At 34.9% G+C, this 22,589-nt stretch overlaps 3 protein-coding genes across 7 annotated transcripts in view; all 3 read right to left on the bottom strand.

Moving 5' to 3' along the window:
• Positions 1-1,392, bottom strand: part of LOC111624608 — a 16,434-nt gene extending 15,042 nt beyond the window's left edge. Inside the window, exon 1 of the mRNA XM_023367504.1 lies at positions 1,202-1,392. The gene's annotated coding sequence lies outside the window, so the exon portion shown is untranslated. The remainder of the gene's footprint in view (positions 1-1,201) is intronic.
• LOC111624607 (ATP-dependent RNA helicase DDX51-like) overlaps positions 1-1,672 on the bottom strand; it is a 12,617-nt gene extending 10,945 nt beyond the window's left edge. The window contains exon 1 of the mRNA XM_023367503.1: positions 1,572-1,672. Coding sequence (XP_023223271.1) covers positions 1,572-1,579 — 8 coding nt within the window. The 5' untranslated portion in view covers positions 1,580-1,672. The remainder of the gene's footprint in view (positions 1-1,571) is intronic.
• Positions 1,673-9,271: 7,599 nt separating this feature from the next.
• Positions 9,272-17,355, bottom strand: LOC111624606 (ADAMTS-like protein 5). Of its 5 annotated transcripts, none has more exons than XM_023367499.1 (12): positions 17,217-17,355; positions 14,017-14,110; positions 13,393-13,535; positions 12,165-12,237; positions 11,554-11,659; positions 10,742-10,869; positions 10,546-10,669; positions 10,405-10,482; positions 10,183-10,346; positions 9,852-10,116; positions 9,723-9,782; positions 9,272-9,659 (listed from the first exon to the last, which is right to left on the bottom strand). In XM_023367499.1, exons 2-12 carry the CDS (start codon positions 14,077-14,079, stop codon positions 9,358-9,360), a joined length of 1,506 nt encoding a protein of 501 aa, XP_023223267.1. In that variant the 5' UTR covers positions 14,080-14,110; positions 17,217-17,355; the 3' UTR covers positions 9,272-9,357. The 5 variants fall into 5 exon arrangements, with proteins under 5 accessions (XP_023223267.1, XP_023223270.1, XP_023223268.1 ...); XM_023367502.1 differs by lacking the exon at positions 17,217-17,355 and adding an exon at positions 16,075-16,497; XM_023367500.1 differs by lacking the exon at positions 17,217-17,355 and adding an exon at positions 14,903-15,025.
• Positions 17,356-22,589: the final 5,234 nt, after the last annotated feature.

Raw genomic sequence — 22,589 nt, 5'->3', positions numbered from 1 at the left:
CTCGATGACACACATTTCGTGTGTTTTATGTGAGCAGTTCTGTTCGAACAGTTGGAGTAGAGAATATTGTAAGTTACTGCTAGCAAAACAATGTGAAATATGTAATTATTTTCGGTAATCCGGACACTTTTGGTAATCTGACACACCTTTGGTCCCATACCTGTCGGATTATCAAGGGACAACTGTAATTGAATATGGCAATTATGTAAAGTCATAGGCAGATGTCCTTATACATAGCTCATTGAATTAGATTCTTAGATTTTACAAAACTTTAATATTATTGTTTAATTAAACTTTGAAAGCTCAACATATGTTTTGTTGATATTAGTAATGTTCTGGTATAAAAAGCCAGAAAATGGGAAGATAAAAGTCATATCCAGGATTTTGAGAATATGAGTACTGCTCAAGATAGATTCAGAGGGATCTAAGCACATGCACTCTGTCATTTTTCAGAGAATGTTCCTCAATTACCTTAGAAATTATTATACTTTAGATACTTAATCGTGCCTCACTGCAGTCACTCTATATGCATTATTATTTTTATTTTTATTCTAAAGTAACAAAACTGATTGCTTTGATATCAAACAGGTACTTCATCACCATAAGCATCCTCTGGATTTGCCCTTGTTCTTACTGTTAAAAAACTGAACAAAGATGTTATGATAAACTTCACAAGTAGTTGATAGAACCTTGGTTAGAAAATTGGTGTAAACTCACAACTTTTCAGCATTAACTTAGCACACTGATAAAATTAATTAAGGTTAATGCAGAAAAACAAGAACCTGAACTCTCAAAAAAACTATCTATTTCATCTGTCTATTAAAAGAATGTAGAAAGTACCCTATATAGCAATCACTGCAAAAGAGCATTCTGTGCAGAATAACATGAATGATGTTCTGCAACTTGTGACAACAAAAAATAGTTAGGACCAATGTTCCCTCTAAGGACAGCTACATGCACAGCCACACACTGATTTCTATGGAGTTTCAACAGGTGCTTTTATTTCCACACACACACGCAACCAACAGAATTTCATGACAATCCAAATAATTTTATACAGAAGGAATCTGTAATATTCCAGTAAATAGTATGACTGATTCTAAGCAAGAAAGTTTTTATGAACATTTAATGGATTTCTTGTCTGATACATTTCAACACTGCATAGCTATATGAAAATTAGAGGGAACATTAGTTGGGACACCTTTTAATGAACATTTAGATGCTCTTCTTACACTGATTTCTTACAATCTGTTGAAAATTAAGCCATTATCAAAGCAAATATTAGTCTTTAAATAACATGAAAATAATATGTATATATGTATCCTTTGCAAATTAAATAAAACTCTGTTAGAGACTTTATCATCAATCATGACGTCGATATATTAATTTAAATTAAACATTAAATGGCATTTTACAAATTAAGACATTAATTTAAATGGTCATGTAAGTCCCATAGCATTAGTGAACAAACAAATATTAAAATATTAACACAACTAAGATTTAAATTTACATAACTAATATAGACTTTATAATGAAAATAATGATCAAATCAAATATTAACAGAAATTTACCTATTCATATTAAAATAACAAAAATTACACTTCAAAATAATACCACGTGCTACTTAATCAAATTAGCAAATCTATTTCGTAAGATAGCCGATAGAGGCGCTTTAAGAAGGTAAAATATTTATTTAATTAATAATAATAATAATAAACTCAAAAAATAAATAAAAATGAAATAGTATATTTATGTTGCATCAAACAATTTTTAAAAATATTAAAATTAAAAGAACAAGCATCGTTAAAAAGGAAATGACAAATTTTTCTATTGCTGTGAAGGGAAAGCCCGGTGGCCGGGCGGTTAAGATGGCAACTACTAACACTAGGGCCGCGTTACTCAACAGGTAGTCCGTGGGCTTCTAGCTGTCCAGGTGCCGCGGCCAGAGTCCGCAGATCATTAGGGTGTGGGATTTTAGGGGTCCGCGACACGAAAAACATTTAAAACCACTGCTATAAGACTCCCGGAATCATTTTTCGGGGGTGGTCCGTTCGGATATGTCGGGCCTCGTCCCTCACCCGGTCGTCCCATTGTGGGCCTGGCCGAACCCATAACGGGCCTGCTATGAGAGGCCCTCTTAGTGCCCACAGGGCGGAAAGAGAAAAAGAAAAAAACCCAAAATTAAATCTATCGGGTTGAAAAACATTCATAATTTTTCGGTAGTTAGTCTGTCTAAATATGTCGGGCCTCATCCCACACTACTCGGCTGCACCAGTGTATACCTAGCCGAACTTATAATGGGTTTCCTAAAAGAGGTCCTCTTAGTGTCTACAGAACGGAAAGAGTTTTAAAAAAGTACAGACAATAATGTATCAAAGGAAATCCGATGCAGAATTGAACAAGGTAAAGACAAGTTTAGCCAGATGAAAACATTCTGTGTGAAAAGAAACTAAATTCACAATTAAGACTAAAAACTCTAAGATGCTACATTTGGCCCGTTTGGCTTTCTGGATGTGAGGCATGGACACTACGAAAAGGCATGAAGAGGAAAATTGAGGCCTTTGAGATGTGGGCAATCAGAAGAATGTTGAAGATCAAGTGGTCTAGCAGAACCACTAATGACAGAGTGTTACAGATGGCAAATACTAAAAGAGAATTAATAAAAATAATAAAGAGGAGAAAACTAGCATACTGTGAACACATTGAGGGAAGAAAAATATGAAATCCCCAAACTCACATTAGAAGAAAATATTGAGGGAAGAAGATCAAGGGGAAGAAGAAGACGATACTAGATGGATGACCTTAAAGACTGGACAGGACTAGATACTGAAGAAATTATTCATAAGACTCACAACACAGATTCGCGGTATTTGCTGGCCGCCAACCTCTCCTAGGAGAAGGCACAGGCAGAAGAAGAACAGAACTGAGTAAAAACGATTCACGGGTTAATGACAAGATCGTAAAGTATTTACTTCATTTAACGCCAATATGTAACACTTTTTATAACCGGAAATAATGTATTTCCATCTACAATACAGACTATAAAATAAAGAGTTCAAGGAAAAAATAGACAGCTTTGTTTTCCAGTAATTACATAAAATACTTTTAAGTAATTAAATTAATGTGACTCACACAATCTCTCTCCCCTAATCGATAAATTTAATACCATCAATTAAAACTAAACCAAATAAAACGCCGATACAAATACACACAAAATTCTGTGTGTGTGTTTGTATCGGTGTTTTTTTTATATTGCATCGAAGAACGGATGAACCAAAACTTCTGAAACATGGCAGCGTTATTTCTATATATAGTGAATTGTATTAAGATTAATTAAGCATTAAGATTTGCGATCGTGTTCAGTTTTATTAGTATTAAGTAGATATAAGTCTTCCTACTAACAGCCACTTGACACTAACTTCTACACTTAGCTATTCGTGGCGGCACTCAATTATTAGTGTCCGCTACACTCAGATTTACTTTTAGACCCTTTGGTGGACTACGGCCTTGCAGCATAAAAACTGCACGCCAAAATCAAACATATAGGGTACTGCAGCCATATGTACGCCGTTCAGAGGGATCCTACCTTTCTCTACAGTCTATCTTCTCTCCCTCCTTCTTCCCCTCCCCTTTCCCTTACCCTCTTTTCTGCCGACTAAACATTTTGCGTACGGACGATGTCTTTCTTGTATGGTGAATTGACACTACAGTAAAACCTGTCTATGGTGACCACCCACGGTTCCTACAAAAAGTGGTCTTTTAGACAGGTGGTCGTTCAATACAGGTGTTGCTGTAATACCGTATTTCCGTACGTATTTTGCGCACTTTTTATCCATTTCTATTAAGCAAAACTCGAGATGAGAAAAAAATAAGCCAATTTTTTCAACTATAGGGCTATATTGGTATTGTATTTTATTCTTATCGGATAACCCGATTTACAGGAGTCGTCATGATATTATAAGACAGATTTAACACCAATACTTTAAAGATTAATACAATACTCGCATTTTCTCGATTATAATGCACACTTTCTTTTTTCCGACTTAATTAATTCGACTCGGTTCTTTTCGTTCGCTCCTCAGTTACGTGTATTACGTCATCAATATACAAGCGCGTCCTATCTCTCCATCACTTTGCTTTTGGTTTTCGTTAGTTTAATCTTATTTTAACTTTAAAAATACTGTATTTTTTAATATTTAATATTTTCTTAATTAATTAAGTACAATAAGAAAAATTATTAATTAATAATAAAACGATTTTATTATTTTTTCTCATTATACGATTTCATTACAATCGCGGAATCGAAAAAGGAAGTAAAACTGATTTTTGCATTAATGCGTTTATTGTTTTTTGAATATTTTGCCTGCGAAAATTACTTGGATATTATTTTTCTAAAAATATCGTGGAAATAAGGTAGGTTGATACAGAAACTATTTATCGCACGTGTACTGTATATGAGCTTCAAAATAAATAAATAAAAATAGATTTTATCAAACGATGAGATCAGCCGATTAATTGTATCGTGTACAATATTTTACGCCCCCAAGGAAAATACTGTAGGTGTAGGGTAAAAAAAATTTTGTTTTCCCACAGTTAATTAAACTTCGCCGCTAATTGCTGTTGTGATAACTTTAATACGATCTTCTAACGACAGCACTTTGCATTTCGGACATTTTCCAACAATCCCCGCGTTTCTTTATGCAGCGAGAGTGTAGCGAAATGGTGTCACGAGCAGTGTTGGCCAATTAGAAACCAGTTTCAGTGTGTTTGCTGTAAAGCGCTTCTCGAGCGCTGCATAAAGAAACGCGGGGAAACTGAAATGAATTTCCTTTGTTGCTAGACTAATTTATTAACACCTGCACCTAATTTCAAGGGTGGGGGAAGTGTCCGAGATGGGTTCGAACGAGAGTTTAGACTAATTCATTATATTAGGAGGTGGAAACGTTGTTGAGATGGGTTCTTACAATAGTTTAGAGCAGATACATTTGCGAAAGTGGTCGCTTATTGCAGGTGTTGTATGTTGTTTCGGACCAAAAATCGATGCCCGCGGTCGCGTTACACAGGTGGTCGTTTAATACAGGTAACTTATACAAAGATTCTATTGATAAACTATTCGGTGCCAGAAATTTTTGCCCGTTTTGGCAAGTGCCCGTCGAATGCAGGTGGTCGCCTAAGCAGTTTTCACTGTATTAGGTTTTGTGTTGTAGATGAGGGGTTAAAGAGAAGGTGGGATCAGTAAAATATTTACAGCACTTTAACACTTATTACCTTATATGACCTTCATATGATAAGAATGTCCTCTTATACCCGTAAAGCAGAAAGAGCAAGAAAATTCTGCCCCTCAAAATCAAGTAGTCCTACACTTTCCATCTTCTGTGGTCTGCCTTGATTTCGTTTTTTCTGTAGACATTTTGAACACAAAAACCACTCTATTTTTCAAGTTTATTCAAATATATTTTATATAATTACTGGAAAACAAAACAGTCTATTTTTCTTTGAACTATTTATTTTTAAACCTGTATTGAACACGCAAATACATCGTTTCCAGTTATAAAATAAATTTATGACATATAACATATTGAATAATGCATAAATTTTTATTGGTCAATTTTAAATGACGAAACGGCTTTCAGTCATATATAAAGGTTTGTCTCCCCATTATTCTTCACTTTACTTCCCTCGAGGTGTTTAATTGAAATTTGTTTTCTCTGCAGATATTGAATTTGAAATAACCATGAAGCCTTGTTTTTACCTTGCTTTGGCAGCAGTAATTTTTTACGGTAAGTCGAATTTTTATTTAGGATTTTATTATTTCAACTGCACGTATCAGAATACTTCCGAATTCAACCCCCCCAGGCGCTTATGCAATATGAATTTCGCTACGCTTCCTGATATAGCAGGTGGCTCATTTTTTTCAGAACTTATCTACTTTGCAGTGTTTATTTTCACGTATTTTTGTCATTTTCTATTATTTTTCATAATGCTAATGATAAGCGGAAACCACAAGCAAGGCGTGAACCACCTGCAAATGTACCACGCTCAATTTTGCGAATGATGTGGAAATATAAAGGTAAATAAAGCTCATCTACTGTAGCAGCTAAACTCGATTTTGTGATATCAATAGTGAAGGATGCAACACGTTTAAATTACCATGTGTAAGAATCAACTAAGAAACTTGAAGGTGTAATAATGGAAATGGAAGAAATATTAATCTTTACATTTTAGAAATAAATTAATTGCCATCTTAATATTTCAGGTGGTTTCCATACAGAAGGAGTTTTACATCCGACTCGTCATAGAGGATGCCCCAATGACACCCTGTGTAACAATTATTGCGTGGAGAAAAATAAGGTTTGTGGAGTGTGCCTCCCTCCACCATCCACGGGCCCTCCTTTGAGATGCAAATGTTACACTAATGAAACATTCTGTTCATTAACTGAATTGCCAACGGATGAATAAAATTCAAGTTATGAATTGCAATTTCTGTATTAAGAACGTGAATTTGCTTAATAATAAACATGCAAAATTTTAAAAATGAGAATGAAATTTTCATAAATTTATCTTGTTAAACCATGTAGGGCCGTGCCGTGCTATGATGGAGAGATGAGGCCGCATCAGGCGGCACTGTAATGGAGCATAAGCAGCATTTAAGGGGTGGCATAAGCGGCATTTCAGAGGAGGTATTTCGAAGACTTGCATCATACTTTGAAAATCTACCGCACGGTCCTGACACTATGGATCATTTTCAAAAGTCGCTGAGAATTTCAGATTTTGAAAGAAGTTAATAATAGTGTTTGTACATTTGTGGGCCAAAAATTACCAACTTTATACAGTAAAACAGTAGGGCGTTATAGTTTCGAGAGGCCCAGGAAAATTTAAATTAGGGGCCCTGTGTACAGTGTTGACTTTATACGTTTTTATTCGGGGTAATTTCTTCAAAAGATATTTTCTTATAAAAAAATAATGGTTTTTTAACTCCGTTGATAAGGGCCCCAGACAATTGCCCTTTTGGCCCATAGGATAGGATAACGTGCCACTGCAATAGAAGTTCGTTAATCCGTCAGCAGATAATCCAGAATGTCCGAATGGTCTCGCGTGATTGACTCAATACATATAACGCAAGACTGGGCACCCAGAATGGGGAGAATCAGCCAAAAGGTATATATATATCAATAAGTATGCATTAGTTATTATCTTAAATATAATCAATATTTATGCCAGTAGATGGTGCTATAGAGAATGAAAACAATAGGGAATAGGAACGTCTTGTGGCGCCATCTATTAGTAATAATAAAAAGTAAAGTATGGAATACAATGGCATTTCTGAAATATCATTGTTACGTATGGGGCATTGCTGTTTAGGAAACTTCACCAATATAAAATGTTATATAAGGATTACATTGGTTTAATAAAATTCATTACTTTTTACTACTTATTCTTCTCGGTTATTTATAATTTTGTTACAAGTTATTTACGGTTTGTTTAAGTAAAAATTTATTTATAGCTACTTTTTATAGTTGACTGTATTTTACGTAATGATAACTTCTTCTTTTTGCCATAAAATATAAAATTTTTAAAATAAATAACTAAAAGATTTCTATGTTTGAAATTTTACAATAAATTAGCGTTAAAAAGTGTATTATAATTATTAAAATCAATGCGATCTTCACTTATATTCAGTGTAGTTAGCAAGTTAAAAGGGTCCGCGAGGCCCCAAATTTTTCCTTATAATTTTAATAAAAAGCTTTTAATTAAACAACATAGCTACCATTTTTTTAAGCAAAAAGGCTCAAGGATTGGGCCGTGAGAAGGGGCCCAATGCATTAAATTTACCTCTGTTAAAAATCCTTCACTGATTCTTATACCAAGTTCGATCAGTTAATTAAATATATTGTATCGTAAAGAAAACCAATGGCAAACTCACGAAAACACACAAACCTTCGAACAACGGCCACTGACACAAACATAAAAAAATGGCCGTCATTACAAGGTTACTTCGCATGTTTTTGTTGAACTGTCCTGAAAAATTGACCGCCGTTTACAGGTGTTCGCTGTTTGGAATCGTCCAGCATTGGTAGTTTGACTTTATTCATCGCAGAATCAAACATTAAAAGGCACTCTATAAGTGCTAGAAAAGGTTACAAATACACGAAGAAGAATTCCTGCCACAACAATAGGGCCGGATTTGCACATAAACTAAACAAACTACGGCTTAGGGCCTCGTATTTTTACATGTATCAATATTTTACGGAGGGGACTTGTTCTATACTACAGTTTAGGATCACAACAAGTCTAAGTTTTGAAGAGGAAGGAAGAGATGACTATTTTAAGAATAAATCTGATGAATTACTGATCAAAAAATCTAAATACAATTTTCTGATTAATGATATTTTTTTGCTGATCACAAGTTTCATAATGGAAGTGAACACGAAAGAAGACTTTTTAAGGCAGGAAACTGTAAATTTAATATTTTTATTGCTTAAAAAATCATATGCCAACCCTTGCGTGTCTATTTTTATTTTTTTAAAGATATTAAAGAACTAGTTTTTCGTTTCAAGGTTGACATTTCTGATTTTTTTTTTTACTTTCCATCCAAGAATGTCACTTATGCCAGCTACGATAGATCTACAGACTAAGTAATATGGAGTATGTAGTATATATAGATCACAAAGACTTGTGTATACTCAGCTAATTATTTTTTTCACTTTTTTTTACTATTATTCTACGCCGTTTATTATACAAATTCCTAATTAAAGTAAAAAAACAAGAAAAATCCCAAGAGTTACGGGCCTTCCTGTATGTAATAACACGGTTTAACTTTTAAATAATTAATTAATATTATATTATAATTTAATTAAAAATAAACGGGCGAATTCTTTATTGGGCTATAAAGCTAAATATTTAGAAAGTAATTTGGCAGTAGGCAGGCTGCCATCTCTTGTTAAATATAAATTAATTAAATTTTAATAATAAAATAAAATAAATTTTAGAATATTCTGTAAGAAATAGAATGCTAAACGGTCAGAGGTCCTGCTAGAGTAACAAACAACCTGTCTGTATGGTAAGAACAAGGTGTTAAATTAATTAAATTAAAATTTATTATATTTAACACGAGATGGCGACCTAGCAGTCTATCTCCTGCCAAATTTCTTTTTAATTATTTAACTTTATAGCCCAATCAACCTAACAAACCAATTAGCTGTTTGGTATTTAAATTCATTTTCGAGCTTGGAATATATGGCCATTCTTTCTGCATTAATGGAAATCACTTCAATAGAAAACCGGATATTCCGTTAGAATATTTATTTAAAAAATATACATCCGTGACGTAAAAGAGAAGTTTATACTTTTTACAAATTACTTGGGACAATTAAGTTTCTCTTTCAACTTCAATAGGAGACGTCCCCTCTTTTGATTGTATCTTCTGACGTAGGATCGTCGATCGACCACCAAACGGCTCTCTCTTCCCCTTCTCCTTAATCGCGCCATTATGACATATTCCCTGTTTCGTCGCAATTTTGGGCATCTACAACGATCCGCCGTCCACAAATATTCTTTATGATGTAGAGGTTGTCCGCTCTTGAAAGACCGAATAACACGAAGTTCGTATCGAATTTTCCCTTCGGCCCTCTTCACGTCCGTCACAATGGCTCTTAGAACTGAAATTACACAACTTTGAACTTTTGCTATTAGAAAATGGGGGAAACAAAAGCCTCACTTACCGAAAGTGCTCTGGCAGTAATTTCGAGAGGGGTCTTTGACCTTGTCACATCTGGCGCAGCCTTCCGAAGCAAAGCTCGGATTATTTTCTTCCCGGGCCATTCATCCACTCTTAAAGACTCGGATCTTACCTGATTTCCTGCTACTGTTTTTCTTCGTCCCGTTCACCTTGACAAGGACTAGTCCCTTATCTTCCCGGTCAACTATAATTTCAACGTTGTTCCATTTTCTGGGTCTCGAATCCTCGATCTCGTACTCATGATACCTAGAATCTTTCCTTTTCTCTTCTCTGGGTTGTGCGGGTTGTAAATATGGATGAGATCTATTACCTCTGTCTCCCCCGTTCGATAACCAATACTGGTAGTAGATACCAGGATGGGTGCCTCGCATTAATGCCTAGTCTCGATTAAGAAGGGGAGTTAATAATGATAAAATAGATTAAGTCACTTTTTCTAAACTTACCACGACGTAAGAGTTCCGGTCTGTAGGTCCAGGGATACGAATGATTTCCCTGTTGCCAGGTAACCGTTGGTATTCTACGTATGTACCTAAAGCTCCGTAACGAGCCGCGCGACTGTATACACCCGGCCCATTGACGATGTACTGGTGACGATCGTCCGTTAATGCTGCAAAAAATGGCTGTTAGAGGCACCCATCAATAGGAATTTTGAGTGGATACCTTACCTAATTGGTTGATTTGACTGTCGTCACGGATCTCCACTTGACTAGCCCCTTCTGGAACGATGGCTACGCGATGATATCCTACACGTAATTAGAGTAATAAGTAATTTAAGTCAGAAAGGTAAACGAAAACAAAATTCCTACCGGGTTTCGAAGGTTGGCCAACGTATACTTTCCTGTAGAACACGCAAGTCTTGTTGCCCCCTTCGCACACTCCACATACGTCTTTCATAGCTTTCGATCCCACTTTACCATCGCAACCGACGGACTGCAGAAATATAAATAGTATTTTCTCATTCGTATTGTCGGAATTACGACATCACGGGCCATTTTTACTTACCGAACACCTGCCATTAACGCAAATGCTCCCCTGCCCATCGGAGCAACTAGTACCATCCATAACTTTACCAAATGAGTAATGGCGGTCCTTCTCCTTTGTCTGACACCTTAATTCGCATTCGTTTCGACCTTTAAAGTTAAGAAAAGTTATAGAAATATCAGTTTCTTCAATTACATTATCGTCTTCTCGCTCCTAACTCCATTATTATGGTATATAATTACGTCACAGTGATGCTACAATTACGTTTTTATGACGTCGTTATATGTAATTGTGCCATTATGATATTCTTTTTATTTCTATCAATCAAATTCGATTCTATGGGATCGAGATACTTCACACGCGGGACGATGACTTTCAATGACTTAAGTTGAAATATCTTAAATGGTCAATTCTAAACGCTCCATTTTTTATTAAGGAATATTTACCGACAAGCCACGTGAGAGTACACGTGCTTTATGACACGTATCGCTCTCAACACATACGTATTACTGCTACTCACACAACTCGAGACTAAACACCCCGCATTGACAGATGTGACATGACCTGACCCAAGTCACAAGTGTGGATCCCACCTTTTATCGAAAAGTCGTAAAAATACATAAATAAAATCAATAAAACAATTAACTAACAAGTACTTATCAAAATAAGCATTAATTTATATCATATTTTTATATAAAGCATTAAATTTTGGAGTCCCTCTATATCTGGGACCCTGCTCTTTACCCTCTATCCCATCCCTACACGTGCTCAATAATTAGTTATAATTGTTAAATAATTGTAAATTAAAATTAAATTCTCAATTAATCTTTTACCTTTGAGATACGGAATCCATTCTGTGACTATTTGTTGAGCCACTTGTCGGTTATTGTAAAGGGAACATTGCCACTGGCGGAAGTCTATAGAATCCAAGGGGCATTTCTATAAATTAAAACAGTAAACAAACATTAATTTTGAAATACCTCTAGTAAATATTATAGAAGAAAACCTTGTTAATTATTAACTACGCCATGAGCTACTTATTAAGTGATCAGAACAGTGCAGTGATTCTTGGCTTGTGTGTGGCACACAAACTTGTGGTGAAGATGCTAAAAAATTATATAAAACCTCTTAATTTTTGTACACATTTTACGATTTTTGTACATTTTTCTATATAAAATAATGCAGATATTCAAAATCACGTTTTGGTATGGTGTGCCACTGGCTGAAAAACACCAGAGTAGCGCTTTCAACGTGGCATTGCAGATACTCCAAACTTGAAGCTGCAAGCTTCTAAGCGTATTACAAGATTCTTTCATGCCCAATTACGTATTTAAATTCTAAAAAATTGTATATCAGTTGTAACACATACATCAAAACCAGCCAGAATTACGGGTTGAAGAAATTTGTGAAAACCAGAGATATTGTATAAGATATAATGGTTTACCTGCGTATTGCATATCCTATATTCGACTGTTTCTCCTGGGCAAAATCCATTCTGTGTCTTATTCTCATCCACCCTGCAATATAAATATATTAGATCTGCGTATTAAGTGCTGTATTTCATGTACTTTTTAATGTGTACTCTTATTAAAGGTCAAAGATTAGGGATATAGAAGGGAAAATCGTGGCAAGAAGGGCGGTTTAATCAGGCTCTTTATATATAGAACCTAATTTAGACTCGTTGCAGCCCCACCCTATATTAGGCCCTTTTTTCTTCACCAAATAATAAAAGGCAATATGTGTAAACTGTATTTGAGAACAGAACAAGATCCCTCGTGGCACTGAGCTGTAGCTTTTTTACTTAAATAACAGAGGAAGTTGGAAGTTAATTGTTATACTTCGATCTCTCTCGTTTATTTTATAATTATAAAATAAATGAGAGGAACAAAGTGCTAAAACGAGGTCCGTAGTATATCATCCGATTAATATCTAAACGTTGTTAATGTTTATCTAACTCTTGTTTTGATAATTTACATCATATTTTGTCAAAATAATCTAAAAGTCCATTTCAGTTCAACATGATTGATTAATTGCACTTCAGTCCTTTCCCAATCCACAGAGCAAATTCTGAAGGAGTATGCCATTACTGCAAAAATGTACTTCGAGTGAGACGTTTCACGTGTTGCTGTCGGCTGCACCACACGAATCGTATGCACAGGGTATAATCCTGCAATCTTGAAAACAAAATCATGAACATTTAAAGAAGGGTGAAAAAACATAATAATAAACCAATTTTGGGAACCCCCTCGTCCATTAGCTCTACATTCATCTGAGCAAGATTTCGTATAAAGTCTATATATAAACCTCGATTTAGCGCCATCATTTGTTCTCCACGTAATTCGGATGAGGCGCAAAACCGAAGCATCTCGAACAGTAAGAATTATATAAAAACAATGAAGTAGATCCGTACACAAGGTTAAAGTTTAAAAGTCGCGTGAATTAAAGTCAAACCTCAATATTGCGATTTACCAAGATAGCGCTATATCGAAGTCTGATTATAGATTAAATGATTTTTAATATCTTTTATTATTATTATTTTACGAGATAAACCAATAGAAAATTCATTACAGCCAGAAGAAGCGTTGTGACGACCAAAAAAAAAAAAAAAATGGAAGTCGATATAAACGTCACACCCAGAAGGTTTATTTACTTATTTATTTAATTTTTATTACCTTCCTCGACATAACCTGGTCCTTGAGATGATTCCAGTCCCACAAGTTCTGCTACAAAATGACCAGGGAGACCAGGAAGACCAAGATCTGCGATAAGGTCTTGCATTTCCCTCCCCTTCCGGACGCCAGAAGCTCCCTTTTACCTGAAGGAAAAATAGAAAACGAGTCACGTAAACTGTTAAATCGAGGTTTTCCGAGTGAAGAAATTCGATAGGAAGCGTACTTTTTAATCTATTATTAAGCTTACTATAATTCACACTACTGTAAACAAGACTAGTTTAAACGTTAGCTAAATAAATATCATCCATTTTGTTGCCTGTAAAAACAGATTGCCCTAGTAATAATATATCCCGAAGGCTGTCATCGTTGCTTAATGAATAATAATTTAAACGTATCCTCCATTTTATTTTTGTTACTCCCAACGGAAGGGGCAATAAATCGCAGCGACTAGCGCGAGCGAGTAGTCGTATATTGACGAATTCTTTTCCTGTTACGACAAACAGTAACCTCTCTTACAAACTTTTACAGTCGTTAAATTCGGTGACATTAATTTTATCCGTATACAGGAGCCGTTACATTACTAATTTCGACGTAACACGTGAAATAAACAGAAAGAGCACTCACCTGGTTGTGTTGCAGATGTCCAACGAAGAGGAACAGCATCACGAGACTAATTTCTGCTGCCATCTGGCAGAAACGGGGTGGGAGTTTGTTCAACCTGAAAGAGAAAAAAAAATGAAATAAAACAGAAATGAACACCAGAAAAACACTTCTAAACATTTGACTTAATCGTTTCTGTATCAAAAGAAAGGGGCTGTACGAGACACGCTATCTCGAAATCTTTGAAATTATCGCGTGTCTCCCCCCTCTCGTAATCACTCGGATTCGTTGAAAGAAGCGTTCAACGAGTGGGGTAATGAGAAACATTCCTTTCGATCTCACGCCCCTAAGCTATAAAATCGTATACCTGAAAAGCCTATTCGGAGTTTCGAATGTCGCCTGACAGTTTATCCACTTTAGGGGGGGTTGTAAAATAACAAACGAGACGATTCCCGCGTGGTACGATTCCCATCGGCGCCCACGCCAATCGGGCAGAAAGTATTTTACCATAAACAAACTCCATCGAATAAATTATATTCCGTGTCTGGGGGCGTGGAAAAATGCTCCCAGACAAACATAGTGACAATAATAACACGTGTGTACTTCCGAGGAAAGAGAGACCGGCTCACCCGAAACCTCCCAACACAGACAAAACAATTCGAAGCTACAGACCGGATGTCGTACTTATCGACAAGTACATTAAACGACGTAAACATAACATTTTTCAACACACAAACAACTTACAGTATTGATCGTTACAAATCTAGAATTCCGTATCGCATAAAGAACAACGGGTATCAGTTTATCGCTCGTGCTGCGTGCGTGGTTAATATCAAACTATATTGGACTAATAACATTTAACCTTGTTACCAGAAATACTATCGTGTGTTATATATTCAATGGGACTTACCCAACGAGCGAATGAAAATCAGCACGTGACAATTGTCTTCGCCGTCACACAGGAATTAAAACATCGAAAGCGAACTGCACTTTTCGAACGTAACTAGAAGAAGAGAGGGTTTGAGTGTGTTGCATTATTCCAACCTGAACGTAACCAGAAAAGAAAAATAAAAAAAAAAGTTGGTTGGATCACAATTGGGGACTAGAAATGACAAGTGAATAGCAAAAATACCACTAAACACATACTCCATTCCGGTTCGGTGCTATACAATGGAAGCTTGGGAATGCCTTTGGGGGAAGTGAACAATACTAAACATGTTGGACCGTTCTAATCATTCGTCGAGAGCGATTCCGTTCTTCACATAGCAAAAATTCAACAGACTTAACATTTTTTCGATACATACACAAACACAGGAAACGGAATTCCTTACAAACTAGTGTGATTCTAAGGGGTAAAAACTCATCTTAAACACGAACTTTACACTATAAAGAAACGTTATTTAGACATAGAATAAAAATCTATTAGGCAATATTCTGCTACAGATGACAGAAAACACTATAAAACATCGTGTAACTCATCAACAAGAAGCTTTTATTCTGTAGCATAAAGGTAAAAAAAAATAAAAATAAAAAATACCGCAATGAAATGCTGATTTGACATTAAATAAAATGGTGCCTTTGCTAACCTTTTAATTGCCACTCGCTTTAGAGGGGTGACTTCTTATAAATGATACACCTTAACAATTACAGTACCAATAGCACGTGTCTATTTATACCTCCGAACATCGAACTGGCGCCCCAGTACCTCATAAATCCGAAAAACTCGAAGATACGGGCTTACATTCCTAGCAAATTTATATTGTATGAAGTACAGGACGGCCCAAAACTTAGTTAACCGAGTTATACGCTACCTTCTGTATCTAAGTGTCGTAAATATTTACAAAATACTTACGAATGTTTTTTTTAAATATCGAAGTATCCACGGGATTTATAAAAAGAATTATTTATTTTTTTTTTTGGATAAAAAGAATTCGATACCCGAAACTCCTGCCAAGTCGAGCTTGCAAATTTATATCTAAAAATATGATTGATGGGACGAACGAAGCGATCGCATCTCAGATAACAAGCGAAATTTATATTTTAAGAGAGCTTTAATTAAGTAAAAAACATGCAAATTCTTACCTATAATATATATACAAGAAGGATTGGTGAATCCATTTTTAAAAAGTGAAAGTCGGTCGCATCCTTAGAATTTCCTTAGCTCTTCGCAGATAACACGCGGAGTTATCGGCCACCGTTGTAAACAACCGACCGGAAATAGGAATCTCGTCACCCCCTGCGACCTTACACCACGTTTACGTTTCCGATATTTGGCTCCTCGTGTTTGTTTCCAGTGTTGCAAACCCTCCGAAATTGGTGGTGGCATCTTTCCGTTCGTAGACGTAATTTTTCAATTGGCGACACGTGATATCCCTTACGTCGTGTAAGAAATGCGTGAAATTTATCGCGGTTTCCGATTCGAAACGCTAAGAACGCGCTCCGGCGACGTGGAGTCCCGAAAGAAAATTCGGGCCTCCACCCCAAAGGGGAGAGAGAGAATTCCTCGCGGCGTCGTCCTTCGTCGTTTGAATCGGCGCGTGACAGATCTCACGAGATAATTTGGGAAAAATGGCTCGGTGCCATTCTCTCTTTCTATCTATCTATCTATCTATCCATCCATCCCTGTGTTCTCTTCGTATTCTTCATTCCTAAGCTCTTGCTAACAGCGCTCCGATCTGTCAGGAGAAAATCCCCTTAAAAACAAGAAGAAAAAACAAACCATCCCCGAGCCCTCGTGTTGTAAAATTTCTCTTAAATTATTGTGTCTCGTTCCCTAACAATTAACATAATCGTAAATTTTCTACGCCAGGGTTGATTTTCTCGCTTTTTTAACGGGATTTTCCTTCCTTCCGAAGTTTTAAAAAAGGCGTTTCCCTCCCCCCTGCCGGTTCCTATTAATAGCGACCCGACTTAGCGCCAAAGAACGGGAGATCTTTCGTCATCACTGAAAATCCTCCACTCGAAGATGGGGGTTTATTGACGTGTGAAGGACAAAATGAACCGCGGGAAGCGTTATTCTTGGCTATTTTCCTCCCTCGCTAATTGTCGAAAGTGATAGTTTGCCCTTCCGTTTTTAACCGTTTGATGTCACCGACCTGGTGTTAATTTCCGAATATATATATATTTCCATCGATTAATATAAGAGTTAAAGACGATGTTTGAGCAGAAATTTTCTGCATCCAAGCAAAAATAATCCGCGAACAAACGCGAGAAAAATGACTCACCTCACACAATTCTCGAGATTTGGGAAAATTGCGATCCAATGAGACCGGATAGTTCCATCATGTGACGAGCCCGATGTGTTTTACATCCGTTAGGTGGCGCTGATGAGCTTGATCCTTTTTCCCGCCGTATACGCGCCCCCTAGCGAACGAAAATCAGGTGTGGATCGAGTCAATAACCAATTGTTTAATGCAGGAAATGGATAAATTTTATGCATTTGGCCGCGAAATTTAAATTTTAAAATTTAAATGCGACTAATTCGGCAATTTAGAAACTAAATATTTCATATATTCAGTTATATTATTATAAAAATATAGCTCCAGTAGGTATTAACGCTCTATCTAGCAAGGTCGGAGGGATTTGATAGGTGTTAATACCCTATCTAGCAGGGCCTGAGAGTTTGAGTAGCTTTTAATACTCAGTTTAGCAGGGTCCGAAAAAAAGGTGAGGCCCCATGAGTCTGAAAATCACAAGTATGTGAGTAAAATGTGTTTTTCTACATAATACACCAAATTTTAAGGCCCTCTGTGGCTCGGGTGCTGGCCAAATGGCCTTCTGGCTTCCTTTTATCTGGACATGTTCCTTAATTAACTATTAAATAGCCAAATAGTAGTAACTAAAACACTGTTTACACGTGTTTATGACGCATGTATTACGTCATTAGAATCGTTACTCTTACCGTCCTATATAAAATTCTAGTAAAATTAATTTAGATTATTCTATAATTGTTAATATAATCCTCAACGAACATTTATACAATAATTATATACACGATAATTAGTCTTGACCTTCAGAAATTTTAATTTACTCCCCCTTTAAGCAAAAGTTTATTTAGATTTAAGTTTTGCAAGAACCAAACAATATATTATATACCAATTTGTCACGTGGGTCTTCTCCTTATCGATAATATTTCGAGGTGCGCTCCTTTATCGGGCTTCGATTCACATAAAGATAGAAAGGAATGGTAACTCGGCCCATTTTGCAGCACGAGACTGACGTCAAGGCCAAGGACACTTGGGATGCGAGTGTCTTCTTTGTGTGACATTGACGACATCGCATGCCGAATATCTTTCAGTTACTTGTCACCTAAAATTTCTACTGCAAATATATTTACAAACAGGTTATAAATAAGGCGTATTAATATAAAAAACCTTACATATTTTAAATATTCTGTAAATAAAATTATCTAGTTAATAGTACAGCCGGAAATAAGCTACAACTTAGAACCTCCCGTTACGAATCTATAGCTGAGGGCCTTGTCATTTTCACATGTAAGTTTATAATTTTATGCTGTGAATTAATAGCTTAGGGCCTCATATTTTTAAATATATTATTTGGTGGAAAGAAGTGCGTATTATATATTATAGCTTAGAGCCATAACGGCGTTTCAGACAAGCTCTTAAGTTATGTTACGTATGAACAATCAAAGAAGGCGTAACAAGAGTCTGAAAGCAGCTTAAGTCCAGCCATGATTACTAGTAATAAATCTGTTTATTTATACATACATAATAAAGTTCGATAAGATTAAACTAGATTGAAAGCCATTAATTTGAAATATTATATGAGAACGTTTGATTTCAGATAAGTAATGATTGAAGGACACAAGATTCTTCTAGCGAAAAGTAAGTTTGATAAGAGGTTACGATATAAACATAAATATAATATTTCTGAATTGAATTGCACTTAAAGTCAATTAGTTTTAACACCGTATTTTTTTTTTTATTTTAACCTTATGACTAATCCTATTTTTATAAATTAGAATCCAATTGAGATTTTGTGCCTAGAAAACACGTATAAGTCGACCCCCCTATAACACTGTTGATTTTTCTGTTTTATATGAATTTCATATTGTACGAGTCACTTAGATTTTACAAATACGTGTGCCAAGCTGTGAACGGCTCAAGTATTTGTAAAATCTAAGTGACTCGTACAACATGGAATTCATATAAAACAGAAAAATCAACAGTTTATAGGGGGGGTCACTGTACTCTTCTATAAAAACCATACAAGTTTGCTCTTGGTTTTCAACTTGAGTACCAGTTACAATTGGTTCTATCAACAGGGTGCCGCGATACGCAAGCTTATTTAAATTTATTAAGAGGTTCGAAATTGAATTTTTGATTACAAATGCCTATTTCCACGAAAGTTTCTGTGATTTTCACTTAATGATGCAACTAGTACTTGGAATTCTGCATGGAGCAGTTTGCGGTCGACTTCGTGGATTTCCGGGCAGACAGGACACCAGATCAGTTGAACTCCTCCCTTAGCTTCATACAAAATAATAATTTCAACAATTCTTTTTTGAAATTGGGCTCTTCATACGTGCCCATGAATATGGCACATACGAGTCCCAATTCCAAATTTCTATAGAGGCATACGGAACAAAAATACTAGTAACGACACCTAAGAAGGTAAGGCCACCATATTGAGCTTTACCATGGCCTGGTATATCCATGTATTAATGCAGAATTAATCTAACATAAAATTCCTTATTTCATTTATTATTTCTATGAGAGTTCTTGTACATTAAATAAATAAATAAATATATATGTATATATATAGGAATGTTTATGGATGTCCGTTACGTCACAATTTCGTATATATTTACGTCATTTTTGAATTTTCTTTTTAGAAAACGTTAGTAAACAAAATTATTGCAAAAATCCACCAAAAGATGGCGCCACAAATAAAATCGATATTTTATTTAATTAAATTTCTATTTTAATTTTTAACAGTTTTAAATCTTATTAAAATTAAATATTTTATTTTTAATTATTTACTTCAACATTTAAAATAAGTGCCGTTTGATAATATATAACACTATAAATGTATTATAATAAAACTAAGTACAGCGTCGTTGATTGGAGGGATGTTAACGTATCTGTCTTCCTATTGCTTGAGGTTACGGGTTCGAATCTTACGAGAATTCAGTGATGGAACATTATACATATCTTACACCGTTTATGGGGAATGTAAGTGGTATTTCTGAGAATTTTCGTATGTTTATTTTTATTTATTAATTTTTTTACTAAAAAGTAATTTAATTAAACAAACTATTTTTTTTCTTTTAAATTATTATAATTAAATTATGAAGGATAGATCTTAAAGAAATAATTTTTTTAAATATTTTCCAATTTTTTTTGTATATATATTATTTTTTAAACTTAATTATCGAGATTTATAACATTAATACCGATAGATGGCAGCACTACACAAGTAACTTTTTTTAATTTAATGAAAACAACGGCCGCAGTTGTAGTATGGAACAATACACAGAATGGGGTAGTGTACGTCACGTTATTTTATTAATTACGTACAAAGCAATGATGGTAGTTTCGCTATCAACTCTTCGGAAATACGAATTTTGGGGTCGATTTCCTAACATTACGTAACCCAACCCCTTATAATCGTGTCTGCGTTACGTAATTTATGGGCATCCTCTAAGTTTATAATACAGAATAATTTAAAATTAATTGCGTTGATTAGCTAAGAAAATTTGTAGATATGCAAAAGGTATTAGGGTTTTCGGGTGTTTTATTCTTTTCGTTTCTCTTCACTACACTGTATATGTAAATCATTTATAAATTTCCCACGCCTCATCACCCGGCCATTCCATTACTAGCCAAATTCTGCTGAAAAAAGCCCTCTCAGTGACTCATTTATGGAGTGAGTTGGAGTGAAAAACTAATGTAAGGACCCGCGCATTATCTGTAAGGAAATAAACTAAATACAAGGAAGCGTAGGAAACAAAATCAACATAAGGTAAGTAATCTCTGATGCACCGTACATATAGTACTGTACCTATACCATGCTTTAAAAACATAAATCAGTTATTGTAATTTTAAATCCAATCTTTCAACAAAAACAGCAATTTTTTTTTAAACAATAACGCAATGTTAACGAGCAAATACTTATGGTGACATTAAAACTTTCGGCCCCGCATTGTGACAACCATTTTTTAAATTTATTTCATTTAAAATATATTCTCAACGCCTTTAAATTAGTGTCTTGCGCCTCAACATCATACACTTTCTTTAGCAAACGAATCGTACAGATCATCTAACTCCGTTCTGGAGATTAAGAAAAGAGACGTAAAGATGGACAGACAATCGAACGACATTAAGAAAATTGTATACCCATAAAATTTTCAAATTAAAAAAACAGTTAAACGTAAAAATTTTCAAAACAAAATGATTTCTTTTCTGTGTAAAAAATGATCGCGTAAAAAGTCGCATGTCTATATTCGTAATTTCAAAAACAGCTTACAAAAAATTAAGTGTATTTAATATGTACCCCTAAGTCTCTGGAACGAAATACATGCACCAGTGAACCTACAACTACAAAATTTATATTTTAAAAGTAATTAAATTCACTTAGCATTCAAAACTTGCGAATTTTGAAAAAAAAAANGTTCGGAGGAGTTGAGTTCCATATTACTGTAAAAGCACCAAAGGGGTCCGTATTTCACGCATCGCCGTCTCGAATTAACTTATGTCTGTCGAGACCAAAATTTAAAAAACGTGAACATCACACGAATTAATATGTACCCCTAAGTCTCTGGAACGGAATACATGCACCAGTGAATCTACAACTACACGATTTATATTTTAAAAGTAATTAAATTCACTTAGCATTCAAAACTTGCGAATTTTGAAAAAAAAACAAATTTGCTGATTAAATACGGACAACCGTTTAACCCGTCGGCACGCGCGTACTCCGTCAAATTTAAATTATGCGCGCTCGGCCAATTAGGCACCACTTTAAAAAATTAATTAATAAAAATTTAGCATTGAAAAACGAATACTTTTATTTTAATCCAGTTCTACGATATGTTTGTAGTCGAATTTAGTCAAAAAGTTTAATTTTATTATAATTTTTTTTTGATGATTTTAATTTTTTAATATTAGAAGATAATTAGCATAAATTATAAAATGTCGTGTTTCATCTTCGCTCCCGTTCAAATATATAGTCCTAGATACGCGGCGATGGTTGTTTTTACTTCTACTGGTGTTTTCGCTTTTATTTCATCCTCGGCCGTTTTGGTTACAGACGATGGGGAGACGGGCGTCATGTGATCGCTTACCTCACTTTTTACCACAGAAATTACCTTACTTCGAAAGTTTTATTTTTTTTTCTCGATTTTAATTATTATTAACTAACTTTTTTTGATAGATTCTCATATATATGTGTTTTCTGAAGTTTCAGATATATTTTTTATTAAGTTTTACGCATTTATGTTTTTTATTCGCATTTTATATATATGTGTTTTCTGAAGTTTCAGATATTTTTTTTATTAAGTTTCACGAATTTATGTTTTTTATTCGCATTTTATATACAAAATATAAGAAAATTCAAAAATTAATTAAATGTTTTCA

This window comes from Centruroides sculpturatus, unplaced genomic scaffold (genome assembly GCF_000671375.1).
Source record: "Centruroides sculpturatus isolate CEXI.00-Female unplaced genomic scaffold, Cexi_2.0 scaffold56, whole genome shotgun sequence".
NCBI lineage: Eukaryota > Metazoa > Arthropoda > Arachnida > Scorpiones > Buthidae > Centruroides > Centruroides sculpturatus.
This window is presented reverse-complemented; position numbering and strand designations above follow the sequence as displayed.

Coding starts and splice junctions, on each gene's coding strand:
- LOC111624606 (XM_023367498.1), bottom strand. CDS start 14,502: ATGGTAAAATACTTTCTGCCCGATTGGCGTGGGCGCCGATGGGAATCG. Junction 10,347..10,404: donor CAGTCAAATCAACCAATTAG/GTAAGGTATCCA, acceptor CATTTTTTGCAG/CATTAACGGACGATCGTCAC. Junction 10,117..10,182: donor ACCGGAACTCTTACGTCGTG/GTAAGTTTAGAA, acceptor AATCGAGACTAG/GCATTAATGCGAGGCACCCA.